Source organism: Crassostrea angulata, chromosome 5 (assembly GCF_025612915.1).
Source record: "Crassostrea angulata isolate pt1a10 chromosome 5, ASM2561291v2, whole genome shotgun sequence".
Lineage (NCBI taxonomy): Eukaryota > Metazoa > Mollusca > Bivalvia > Ostreida > Ostreidae > Magallana > Magallana angulata.
In genome coordinates, this window is record NC_069115.1 from 23,638,664 (window position 1) to 23,652,756 (window position 14,093).

Sequence of the window (14,093 nt, forward strand, 5' to 3'; positions counted from 1 at the left end):
GCTGTGCTGGTTTTGATCAAATGTAGTTTACAGGTCCTTCATTGAGTGAAAATATTAAGGAAAAAATAATAAACACTGCTACCTATAAACTTCCTGCATATGTCTTGCTCTCATCTTTTAGCATTATAATGCAGCAGTACTTATTAATATAATATAATGTAGAAACGAGGGGTAACTGAACTTGAGAGAGATTTAATGTATTCTGAGATTTTTATACCTTGTAATTGTCTATGTGGTAGATAAGTGTGGTGTATCAATATATTTGCAATGACAAATGTCAAAGTTTATCGGTTAAGGTGTAGCTGACAGATAGGAAATATACAGTATATATTGACAGGTAATCCACAGTAATTGATATCACTTATGTACACCAGATTTACCTGTAGTATATATATATAGATATATATGTATATGTTGAAGTACGTGTATTTACATCCCAGTTCAAATTAAGGAAGTACAACTTATACACTCTTACTCTTTCTCCCTTAAAAGCCAAAAAGCTCAATCATTAAAGAGGAATTAAATTATATTAAATTGATATAAATCTGTTTACCTAATCAGTGTCCACAAGAACATGGAAACTAGCTTAAAGCAATATGAGCTGCAATTTTCAAGATGAAATTTTATTTAACGAAAATGTTATTTTCTACTAAAATGACAAAAATATCATGGTTTTTAATATTTTTTTTGTCAAAGTTTTGTGAAAAGGGCTCATGTTAAGGAACCTTAATTGGAGCAAAATTGAATTATTGTCGTCCTGTACAAAAATAGATTTCCTATATGTTCCTTAGAAGAGATATCTTTGCTAGACTGACAAAAATAAATGGTTTTTACCAACATTATTTATCATAAAAGTTTAAGTTATATGCAGGCTTACCATACTAGCAGGTTTTTACAGCAACACAAAATTCTAAAAAATGCAGCTCATATTGCTTTAACTATCTGAATATCAAACTCAATTTTTTGTTCATTAAAGAGGGAAAAAAGGGGGGGGGGGGTGTTAAAGGTGGGGGTATATCTATTTTTAATGTCTGAAACATCACTAGCCGTTATAACTAGGACTAAACAGAAGTTGCCAGACCTTTGTATCAGAACCATGATCACTAAGACATGTCCATATCTACAATTCATTGGCTGTAACAGCAGCAATCTAAAATGTATATGCTCGATATATCTATTGGTAATAAGTTTACTTTATACAGTGGAACCCAGGCACGTAAAGACAACTGAGACAGACTTGTACAGTGCAGCCTATATAGCTATTATTATCAACTGACTAGGTCAAATTTTGTAAATACTTGAACTATCCAATTGTGCTTTTTCTACACTTGAAAGAGCTGCCTTGGGTTTCGGCTATGTTGATATACCACAGATTTAGCGGGGTCATTGAGTACACATGCAGCTCTTCCTCAGGGTTTAGCTGAGATGCAGGTGGTTAGTACGACCTGATTGGTTTAGACAATGAGCATTCAGAATGGCCATTGTTTACATTCCCTGAAACTATTTCTGCCCCTATGGCACATCTGAAATAGCTTCTCTGAGCTAAGGTTAGTAAAAGGAATGGTATTCCTGTATTCTGGTGGGCTTCCTATATTGATTGACTGGCTTCTTGATTGTTGCATCTGTATGTTGTATCAAAGGCTGGGAAGTTAGTGTATTTTGAGCTCGGTTCCTGTGCAATTTGTTATTGAATTAAGTATTATGGGGAGTTTGAAGAAGATCGAGATATGTCTCTGTGACCTATAGTAGTCAACCTTGTATGTTTACAGAGGCAGTTGGAAAACTTCTGTGAATGGATGATAGTAATTGGGTATGGAATTCTTTAATGGAATTGGGGTCCATTTCGGCAATGGATTATGAAGTCTAGTTGGTAGATTCACTTAAGTTTATTGACTGTTGACATGTGTAAGAGTTCATGAACTATAGAGTTCACTCTGTGTGTTCACAGGAGATGGACGCGAGCCTCTGAACAGTGGAAGCGGTTCCATGCGAACTTCAAGGAGATCACCACGTGGCTGCTAGTGGCCGAATCCAACCTAGAGAACAATGGGGACGCATCACACAAGGTACTGACCAATGGACAGATAGTGGTTTCCTATGTTTGTAAATAATAATACAACTTAATTAGCTAACCTTAAATACCATAGTCAGAAACTTACCTGTATATATATGCAATGTTTACAGTAGGAGTACATTGTGTAAGGCATATTCTTATACAAATTAGTAAAAATTTTGCATGTAAAACTGATGCTAGCAAGATTTAAAATTGGAAATCCTGTCATGAAGTTCAAGTCCATACTATTAATGGTCATAAAGGCCAAGTACCTGCATTGTAGTCATTGCATGGGTAATCAAAATTGAACCTTTTTATTTAGGAAATTAAAAATGGACTGCAGACCCATCAGACCACTTTGAACAATATGAACACAACAGGAAATGACATCATAGGACAGTCCAACATGCTGGATGCCAAAGGGATGAGGGAGAAACTGGACGCCATCAACAGGAGATGGGAGACTCTGTACGAGGCAGTGCAGGAGAAGAAAGACAGGTAGGGCAGAAAACGATAAATAGAGCATCACATACGACTAAAGCCTCTGTTGCCTTTGAAATATCATTTAGGGTGGGTTCTCAATGAATTTTTAAAAAACTTGTTTTGTACCATGAAGTGGTGGTTGGAATGGATTGATCATTTTTGAAATTTTTTTTAGTATAACACAATATCTCAAAGGCTAATGCATAAGTTTGAGTGAAGCATAATGGAATCATCATGTCCATCTATCCTATCTGTCAGTCTGTCTGTCCACCTTACTTTCATGTCTATAACTGTTGTGAGTAGACAAATACCAGAGACTCTTAATATGAGAGTGTGGCATGACCCTGGTGTAAGGTTATTGAATAAGGTCAAGGTCACATCATCAATATATTGCTCTTATCTGCCAGCTTCAGGGGTCCTAGCTTTTCTTTGACATAGATGGTGTGACCTTGACCTTGGTCAATGACTTCAGATCATTTCTAGTTTTCAGATGCCACAATCTTCTGCTAGATTTATTCCACTCATCAGCAGAGCAGATTGCAAACATCAATAAATAGCACTACATGAATTATACACTACTTTAAAATAATTATTAACATTTAAATTGGAGTAAAAATATTATAGGGCCCTTAGAAGTTACACTGTATGAGACAAATCTCAGTTTTCCTTGTATTTTTTTTTTTGGCTCTCTTAAGAGATTAAGCAGATGCCAGACTCTTTAGTACACAGATGCTGTATATAATTCAGACATTCTGACCATCTAGACAATTTGTACTACTATAATAATTGACTTCATCTGACCATTGGTTCAGACACCACCTCAAGACACTGTTTACATTGCATGCATTTCTCCAAGTATTTATGACCTGATGCCAGTACATGGCAAATGGCTCAGTATATCCAGCCGAACTGATATTGATTTAAGGGAGTTTGTGATTGTTAATACCAGTGTATGTACTGGCGAAATGTATATATTTATTCTGTGCTCATGGGCTAGTCTTATTGAATTATGATGCTGAATTTCGATGGAAGCTTTTCGTGAGGCAAGATGACTGCATGCATATCATTCAGTCCAACAAATCAATGAAAGTTCTAAATTGGATATTGGTTTATTTGTTTTCTTGGATAAAATTATCTTGTGGCTTTTTGGTTTTCTAGAAAGTTGTTTTGATTTGAAATAGTTCTATAGAGATATGGAAATGAGGATAATTTAGGATCTCGGGTTCAAAAATTGTTCATTGAAATTGGAAAGTGATAAAAATGCCTCTGTCGTAGGATTAAAGTAAACTTTTATGATAGTTTAGAGGTTCTGAGATTTATGTAGTGATGGGAAATATTAACCTGAGTTTCCTCTGTTTCAGGACATGGACCTCAGACTCCAAGCAATGGGAGAGATTCCACGCAGACATGAGGCAGGTGACAACATGGCTGCTGGTTGCTGAAGCCGACCTGGAGAGAAAGGGGAGAGCAGCGTATGAGGTACTGTTACCATGTAGGAAAAAACTTTAACTTGTTTTAATTAAGTTATGGAGGCTCAGTGGTCTATAATCAGTCTATGTAATCATCTTCAAATTTGAATTACTAAATATACTGTACTTCACTATTAACATTTTTCTGTTTACCAAAGTTGAAATCACTTGCATTTTTTGTGATAATTGATTAAACTCCATATGACATTCAATAAAATTTCCTCAGATTTTCCTTTTATTGGAGGTTGAGATTTGCTTTAAAAAGGCCATGACATGCAACCTAGTCTCATAAAGTGATTGCTTGTTTCTGGTGTTTCTGATGATTTCTGGTGATTGTTTTTTACCAAGACCATGATGGTTGTTCATTACTAGAACCATGTTGTAGGATGTGATTTCGGGGATCAAGTAAAGGATTATTTATAACCGACACCATGTTGTAGAATATGAGTTCGGGGATCAAGTAAATAATCATTTATAACCGATGCCATGTTGTAGGATTTAAGTTGTGGGATCAAGTAAATGATCATTTATATAATAACCAATACTGAGTTGTAGGATTTGAGTTGCCATGTTGTAGGATTTGAGTTGTGGGATCAAGTAAATGATCATTTATATTATATTCTACTACAGTTATTGCCAAGATCAAAGAGATGCCGCGGACATTATTCTCCAATATACCACGAACGTCATCAGTAAATTATCAGATCAGAAATACCTATTTGTCTCGCACTGATCATGAAAGTACAACTTTAAACCTTAAAAAGTTTTAAAACCATGTCAATTTCACATGTTAATTAGTTCCAGTCAAAACAATGTGTATTGCCTCAAATGTTTATTTTTAAGAGATCAATGCGGCTCTTCCTAGGACCTCCCCAGCACATTTTCACTGTGTGTTTTTACATAAAATGTATAACGTGTAGTAGTAATAATCGTATTAAATTGACTATAGAATATTAGAAATATAACTCAAAGATATTTTATAAATAAGTGAAGAGTATTAAAAATCCAAAGAAAAATTCTGTCGTCTGCATGTGATTTCTTTGATCGATAGGCCTACACATGTAAACATTACTAACAAAACCTTTGGGGTTACACGGAACAGCCGTCAAAATGACCTAGATCGTCTCTCTATAGGAGAAACAAACTGTAAAAATACTGGGCTGTTAGTAGAATAGAAATAAAGTTCTTGTTTTCGTGAATGTTGCAGGATAACCACCTCGGTCTCGAAATGTTGTTTGAAATATAAAAGCCTCGGCTGACGCCTCGGCTTTTATATTTCAAAACAACATTTCTTGACCTCGGAGGTTATTCTCCAACATTCATGATAACTCGTACTTTATTTCTTAAACCAATACCATGTTGTAGGATTTGAGTTCTGGGATCAAGAGTCATCAGAACATCCTGAACAACATGAATGCAGAGGGAGGGGAGGTGATCCAACAGTCCAACAAGAATGACGCCCACACCCTGAGGGAGAAACTGGACCACATCAACCGGCGGTGGGACAAGCTGTGTCAGGCAGTGCTCCACCCATCAGACAGGTGAGTAAGGTGGTGCTCTACCACCCAGACAGGTGAGAGGGGAGGCATAAAACTGATAATGGTTAGGGAATCATGATACTCTCCTTTATATCAATTTTGTTGTATTTATAACCACTTTCACACACAGTTTCCACCCCCCTCATCCCCACCCCCTAACAAAACTGATTTCTTACTCAGAATTGAAATTTGGACATGTTTGAAAAATTTGAATTTTAGAATTAGATAAATAGACTATTTCCAGCTGATTCATTGGAACAGGCACCTGAAGTAAAAGCATATTTAAGTTTTATTTTTAATATTGGATTCATATATAAAGTTTTATGGTTTTCTTTTCTATTTTGACTTTAGCTCAGCAGAAAGTATGAAGACATCAGATTTCTCCACAGAAATGGATGAACTGTTTCTCTGGATTGACGAGACAGAAAATGTCCTGGCCAGTTATGTTACTCTGGATGAAAAGAGCCTGGACGAAACACTGGAAAAAATCAAGGTCTGAAAGTTTGTGTACAATGGTGTTTATTATACTTTCATGTTAAATATTGAAATTTGATTGGTTTAGACTCAGTTGATAATCCATTCTATTACCCTCAGCGTTAGCAACACACTTAGCAACGGGTAACACTATATAAATAGTGCCTGTTTGGGAGGGTAACAGTTGAAATTGACACCCAGAGAAAACCATTGTCAACCGACGCAAAGCACTATTTATATAATGTATACATACATATAATTTGAATTGGCGATGAAGGCCTTATGTTCAATGATGCTGATTTGATCTACATATCTTGTTCATCCATTATGTGTGAGAGGTGGGGGGGGGGGGGGGGGTTGTATGGGAAAGGGAGGGGGAAATAGTTAGAAATCTGCTGGCTTTTTTTTTTTTATGTTTGTTGAAATTGAAAATGCAAAGATGCAATAAATTAATAGCTTTGTCAACATACTCAGCATTTTTGGTTAACTTCTGGCCAAAATATATGCTTAAATCCTTAATCTAACCATTCGAAAAATTAAAAAATTATTTTTTCAATATGTGATCACGACTTTATCGTATATGATTAGGACAAGGAAGATGAGGTGAAAGGAAAGAGGAGAATGTTACAGGAGATCAACACCAAGGGAGAGAAGTTACTGAGGGAGACCACCCTCACCCCGGGGGACAAAGAGAACATCCACAAGGACCTGGACAGCCTGAACCAGCGGTTTGTCAAGGTCAGTGTAGACTCAGGGTAAAACAGAGGTCAATTGTCAAGGTCCCTATGGAATCAGGGGTCAACAAAGGTTAATTGTCAAGGTCTGTAGACTCATGGTCAAACAGAGGTCAAATTATCAAGGTCACTGTGGAATCAGTGGTTAACAAAGGTTAATTGTGAAGTTCAGTGTAGACTTCAGGGTCAAACAGAAATCAATTGTCAAGGTCAGTGTACATCTAGACTCAGGGTCAAACAGAGATCAATTGTCAAGGTCATTGTAGACTCAGGGTTAAACAGAGATAAGAGATTACTGTGTTGTAGGTAGTTGTAGTTTGTAGGTAGTTTACATTGGCTGCAATAATGGAAGCTGGGTTATCTATATAACTATGAAAGATAAAGGAAATTTCAAGATAAGCATTTATGATTCTACGATAGCATTTAGATTTAAATAGATTTAACAAAAACTACAATGTTTTATTCATTAGATGTGGCTTATGTCAGGCATGCTTCAAAGAAAAAGAATTTTAAAAAATATATGATGCTATATTTCAATGAGATTGCTTGTTTCAGGTGGCCGGAGAGATCCCGCAGCACATTTCACGGACGGAGCAGAGACTCCACAAACTGCAGCAGTTCCAGAGCGAGGTGTCCCAGCTCCAGCAGTGGCTGACCGCCACCCGGGCTCTTCTGGAGGCCCAGCACCACCCAGTGTCTGCCACCTCAGTCGACCAGGACGATTCCATTGTTGTAGACCCACAGGTAAAATTAACTGATTGATTCATTCTTTAATTCATTTGATTATAACTATTTTTCACTTTAGTGTTAAACATTTGCAGCTCCCTAATGGAAATTTTAACAAAATTATTTTTTTAAAGTTGTTGAATTTATTAGTTAGAATTATTGCTGGTATTGGGGGTATTGAATGTTTGTATGAAGGCTGTACAAATATATTGAAAATATTAGATTCTGACATCTTTTAATACATCTTGTAGTCTACAAGAGCAGCCATAGAATCTCACAGAGAAAACGTGGACAGTATCAACAGTCAGTACGGGGATCTGATGGAGGAGTGTGCTGAACAGGAAGTGGTCATGCCAGACAGCATTCAGCACCAAATCAACGAGGTCAATTCTGATTGGGAGAAATTACAGGGACTGATGGACAGAATCAAACCAGTCACAGACAACTTTCTAGAGGAAGTTTTGACTCAAGGTAAGTTGTAAAATAAGATCTGCAAAATAATTCATTAATGGTTAAAAATTTTCTGTTAATTTTGAATGGACAATTTTGATCCTTGATAATGGTTAAAAATAAAATATGCTTTTATTTGATATCTTCTAACTCATGAATCTGCTATTTTTGTTTTAGTGAAAGTTTCGCAGATGCAACAGACAGTTGTCATAGAAACCAGGCAGACAACAGAGGTCAACCAGAGTTCACTGATCCTGGACTTTGACCGTTCTGTAGCCGAGCTCCGTGATTGGCTGACTCTCCTGGAGAGGATGCTGAAATCTCAGAGGGTTACAGTTGGCGATATTTCCGATATTGAACAAACCATCATGAAACAAAAGGTATATATCCCAGAGATGCTGTGTAGTTGATAGTTAGATACCCTGCATGCTTTGTACTTTTATTAAAAAAAGAAAAGAATTTGACTCCTAATGAAATTTATCTAAATGTCAATTTTTTTTACCGTTTTGTGGATGTTTATAATTTGTAACTTTTTTTTCATCAATAACATGTACACACCAAATGTCCTTTGCTTTATGTGGTAGACTAAGCGCGAGTGCAGTGCGAGTATGGATTTGACGCAGCACGATTTGAGCACGCTCGATTTTGAAGCTGTGCATGCACTGATCAGTGATATTTATGAGCAACTTTTGATCCTTAAGGTCTGTTATTACTAATATCCCAGTAATTTACCTCCCTCCCTTCCGCCCTTCCTCCTCCCCCTCTCGTTTTGTTGTTGTCTGCTGTGTAGAATGGTGTGTGTTGTATTCTTTTTTTGATGATTTGGAGTTCAGAGCTTGATTTAATGGGGCTGTGGTAACTAAAGCTTTGAGAATTCCATTGTTTTGATGATAAAGTGAGGGAGAATTTTTTTTTTCACATTGATTTTGTATATTATATATGAGAGATCTGAATAAAGGGCAATAACTCTTACTTTGATTACCATAGAAGGAATTTTGCTTTGCCTTGCACATTGCACATTGAATTTAGTTTGTTCTGCAGCACACTTTTGCGTTCATTTCTCTTGTAGATTATCTTGAGAGAACTACTCTTTTCTCTTTGCGTTGATGTGTGTTTGGTTTTGATTTATAGCATGTATATATATATCAGTATATGTTGGAGATCTTCATTGATTGCTGCTGTTGTTCGTATCTCATCATTATCATCATACAAGCCAATGGGTTCAATATGTTTTCTTCCATTCTGTTCACAATGTATATATATTAGTAGCACAAATTGATATTCAATAGATATTCAATGAGACATTGCTTTTGATCACTTTTCTGTGTTATAATGTTTTTGAAGTGTTTTTGTTTTTGTGTTATTTGAGGTTGGGGGGTTGGATTAGAATCCTTAATGTTTCTGAAGTACACTAGAGTTACAATCATTGCTTTAATGAAAAAAGGGGGTGGGTGGGTGTCCAGACGGGAAATACATGTCCAATATATTACAAGATACTTTAAATTTGAAAGCATTCTTTAACATGAACCTATTGTTCTGTACAATGTAGTGGTTTCTGTCGGGACAGCTACTTGTAAGTATTATTGAGGGAGCTTTCTGAATGTTAGAAGTTCAATTATTGTATATATTTCTTCTTTAAAAGGTGGTCACTCACTATTCTTTTCTCTGAACTTGATAGACATCTGGTGGCTGGTTGTTAATTTTAACTCGTGTTTTTCACCGTAATTATAACATTTTGAGTTTGGCAGTGTTTCTGATTGGTTAATGTAATGCTAAATTCGTATCTTTTTGGTGACAGCAATTGAATGGTTCAACTTTCTTTGATGATTTTGATGCAGCTGTCTGGCTTTCAATTATACCATTAACAATAATTTCAGACATAATTAATTGAGTGATGTGATTATAACTTTTTGAATTTGGGTATTTTGAATCTGTTGTAAGTTTTTAATTTTTTTTTTTTTTTCAAGTATAAATGAATATTAAAAGTTTCTTAGTAAAAAAAAAAAAAAAAAAACATTTAAAGGAGATACTAATATTTTTTTCTTTATGATCCGTCGTGATTTCATCATTAATAAGTATTTTATGAAGGAATTGTGAATAAATGTGTTCTTCACTTTTAATAGAATAAGGATTTCTGAGAGTCTTTTAAGGGTATATTCATTTCATCTTGATGTGTAGAGAGAGAGAGAGAGAGAGAGAGAGAGAGAGAGAGAGAGAGAGAGAGAGAGAGAGAGAGGAGAGAGAGAGAGAGGGACAGAGAGAGACAGAGACAGAGGAGTATAAATTGAAATGTCTGGACAGCAGTATTGGGATTTTATTTTGTAGTCTTCACTCTTTTTCAATGAATCAAGTTTAATTATTGGGTACTTAAACGATTTTATCCCATTAACATTGGAAAATCAATCAGCTGACTTCGCAACCAACGATCCCTTGGTACATTATCCCCACAACTTAGGAATGTCTTCCTACAATTAACACTGAACTGAAATATTTATTATGTCTACGGAGTGCTGTAATTTCCCTTTCCCTTATTTTCTTTCCTTGTACAAGAGCTTATCTAAAAGACTATAAAATGACTGTTTTAGATCCTGTATTTATATTACAGTTTTATTTTTTTTTATGAAAGGTCAGGATGGCCTGTTCATTTCTTATTGAGTAGTATTTTTTTCCTTTAGATAATTACATAGTTACAATCAATTTAACTATATTGCTCAATGCAAGATGAAGATCGAAATGAGTAGGTTTTAGATTTAAGTGGTTTGGGTACATTTTCATCATCAGTAAACTATTTTGATATCACAAAAATATCTGTAACAGTTGTGTTTTCATGTAACCATGTAAGATTAAAATATCTCTAGCACTTTTGTATTTGGATAATAAGGAGGAAAGAAAAAGATTGAAGTATAACACATTCACTAAAATGTTAAAAGTATAAATGTCACAAAATTGATTTTCTTTAACATCATAGACAGTCTGAATTTTCTTTAAAGTAATATTTGCATTAAACCAGATATTGTGAGGGACAAAAATTATAACTATAAAATGTCTTTGAATACCAAAGAAATACCATCATCAAACAAGCTTGCAAAGCAGTGCTTTTAGACTTTTATTTTGATGTTTAATTTATTAATAGAAACTCACAATTGTGTCCACCTTTTACTGAAGATTTTTTTAATGGTCATGGAAAGGAAAAAACAGACAAAAGTGCAATTGTTTACCTTCTTTTTGAACAGAATGTTTTGCAAGACATGGAGTCGAAGAGGCCCCAGCTCGAACAAGTTCTGAGCACAGCCAGAGATCTGCAGAAGCAGAGGATGAGTGAAGAGGACAAAAAGATCCTCAAGGACAGAGGTGAGGGGTCAAGGTCAAAGGTCAAATCAGGGACATGGAACCATTATGACTTTGGTTGTCTAATTTATGTTTGATGTTAAGCCTATCTTATTCTTACATGGGATAAAAGAATTATACATTTGTCCAACTTTAAGGGTGTGTATATTCACTTTAGACCAGCTTCAATTTTAACTTTAATTTGATGTGTTAACTAGATAAATACATCATTGACCAGCTTCAATTTTAACTTGATTTGATGTTTTAAATAGATAGCTACATCATTGCCCAACAAATCAAAATGATGCCACAGATTTGAAAGAACAAAAAAAACCTTCTGATGCAAATATAACAAGGGGCAATGGTCTCTGATTAATTTCAGCGGAGAAATTACAAGAGCACTGGGAAGAGGCCTTGTCACATGTCAATCAGAGGAAGACCCAGCTGGACGACATGCTGCTCGAGTGCCGTCAGTTTGACGAGATGCACGCCGAGTTCGAGCGCTGGCTAGGACAGATCGAGGAGGATCTCCATGCCAACCCAGTCAGGGCCTCAGGGACCAACATAGACCAGCAGATAACTAAACAGAAAGTAAGAGTAATTCTCAGTGTAAACAGAAAGTAAGACCAGCAGATAGCTAAACAGAAAGTAAGACCTATTTACAGCATAAACAGAAAGTAAAAGCAATAGATGGCTAAACAGAAAGTAAGACATACAAATTACATAAACAGAAATTAATGCCATCCACTCAAAGCATCAAGGACCAAGATAAACTTGAACAGGAGAAATAATAGTGTATTAAAGCAATATAACAAATGCCGCTGTTCTTGCAGAAAACATTGTCTAGTCTTACATTATTCAACATGCTTATTTGACCTTGGATCTAGAATTTGCGTATAAATAAGGTCAATCAGTCCAAAACTAGTGCAATTTATTATGCGCAATAAATCAACTCTGAAATTTTTTCTGAGTATCATGGGTATTAGTATTCATGAGATTTTTGATTGGACCATTAGAAAATCATTAATATGGTTGAAAGTACAAATGAAATCCAAATTGTACATTGAATCTGGAGGTAGCAAATTTGTTCGCATGGCAGTAACTCAATATTTCGTGTAATTGGCCATAGCTGTTGCTGTTTTGATTATGGTATGTTGTAATTGGTTGGCGTTTCTAGTTGAGCAAATTAAAGCATGTCATGATAAGTTATTACCAGAAAGCAGTTGTCAAATCTTGCAGTGAATAATCAAAGATTTTGAAAAGTTTACATAATATGTTTAATTATGTCTTTTAGTGAGCACATAACAAATAGCATATATAACGGACAAAAGAAATGAAACAATATGGTCAAAAAGATGCATTTATATTAAAACTCTGATCCATGCTTTTAAAACAGAGAAATGATTATTTATTAACACTTCACCAAACATTGCAATAGCAACTGCAGTCAGAGGTTGATGAGAGACAGCGTATCATTGACAAGCTGAAGAAGCTGGCCAGTAAGCTGATAGACGAGTACTCCACAGACGACACCAGTCACATCAAGCTACAGCTGGAGAAGGCCATGAACCGCTGGTCCACCCTACTTCACAGGTCTGTAGTCAGAGTCTCCCAACACTCACATGATGTAGTCAGTCTCCCAACACTTACCTTGCGTTGTTATAGTCTCCAAACGTAACCCAATCCTCACCCTTTGTGATCATAATTTCCTAAACTCTGAGGCAAAGTCTCCCAAAATTCACCCTATGTAAGCAAAGTCTCCCAACCATCATTTTGTTAGTCATACCATTCCTACTATCATCCTGTGTTCTCAGTTTCTCCCAACCATCACTCTGTGTAGTCAGAGTCTCCCAACCATCACTCTGTATAGTCAAATTCTCCCAACCATCACTCTGTTTAGTCATTCTCCCAACCATCACCCTGTGTTCTCAATTTCACTATCATCCTGTGTTCTCAGTTTCTCCCAACCATCACTCTGTGTAGTCAGAGTCTCCCAACCATCACACTGTGTAGTCAAATTCTCCCAACCATCATCCTGTTCAGTCAAATTCTCCCAACCATCATCCTGTGTAGTCAAATTCTCCCAACAATCATCCTGTGCAGTCAAATTCTCCCAACCATCATCCTGTGATAATCATAGTATCCTAATCTTAGGTAGCAAGTTTCTGTCTGTCCACCATCATCACATGAAGTAAGTTTTCAGTCTCAATACCTGTAGTCTCCTAACCATCAACTTATATAATAAGTAGTCATTCAGTTTCATGACCTCCACCTGTTGTTATTCATCTGATTTCAATGAACTAAACCCACAGAAGAATTGGTCACTTCGACATTAATTGCCCAAAATGCGTTTATATAAATGAAAAGTATTTATATCCTTTCATTGAATTTCAAATCTGTTGTAAACTATTTACAATGTATTCTCAAAATGATTAAAATTTCAGCAATTTTTATACATTTTGATCTGAAACAAAAAATTTGAATGCGGAATTAGATTTTGAAAAATCATTTATTTTTTAATGTTGAAAAAAAAAATGAAGTGATTTGAGGCTGATTCAGCACTATTTGTTAATTTGGATGTTCTTCATGTGGTTATCATGGAAACTGTTTTTTTTAAATTGCATATATTTTTTCACTTTGTAGGTTTTCAGTTCGTTGGTATATGTTTTGCTTTATTTTTTTTTATGATCTCAACCTCATATATATACAGTTAAGACTGGTACAAACTTCAACCCATTTTCAACAAGTGCTACAGACTAACTTCTCACAGAATATAATGGTTACCATATTTTGAGATTTGCCTTAAAGCAAAGCATTTATCTGGCTTCTAATAACCTAT

At 35.5% G+C, this 14,093-nt stretch overlaps 1 protein-coding gene across 8 annotated transcripts in view; it reads left to right on the top strand.

The window, feature by feature from the left end:
- Positions 1-14,093, top strand: part of LOC128185983 (dystrophin-like) — a 124,450-nt gene that overhangs the window by 70,853 nt on the left and 39,504 nt on the right. For 7 of the 8 annotated variants that reach the window (XM_052855705.1, XM_052855703.1, XM_052855707.1 and 4 more), the window contains 13 exons: positions 1,949-2,066; positions 2,376-2,551; positions 3,898-4,015; positions 5,371-5,546; positions 5,895-6,036; positions 6,606-6,755; positions 7,307-7,495; positions 7,729-7,948; positions 8,105-8,307; positions 9,477-9,500; positions 11,161-11,278; positions 11,637-11,845; positions 12,693-12,847. In XM_052855705.1, the coding sequence (XP_052711665.1) occupies positions 1,949-2,066; positions 2,376-2,551; positions 3,898-4,015; positions 5,371-5,546; positions 5,895-6,036; positions 6,606-6,755; positions 7,307-7,495; positions 7,729-7,948; positions 8,105-8,307; positions 9,477-9,500; positions 11,161-11,278; positions 11,637-11,845; positions 12,693-12,847 (1,998 nt within the window). The remainder of the gene's footprint in view (positions 1-1,948; positions 2,067-2,375; positions 2,552-3,897; positions 4,016-5,370; positions 5,547-5,894; positions 6,037-6,605; positions 6,756-7,306; positions 7,496-7,728; positions 7,949-8,104; positions 8,308-9,476; positions 9,501-11,160; positions 11,279-11,636; positions 11,846-12,692; positions 12,848-14,093) is intronic. The other variant, XM_052855706.1, reaches the window with a different exon arrangement.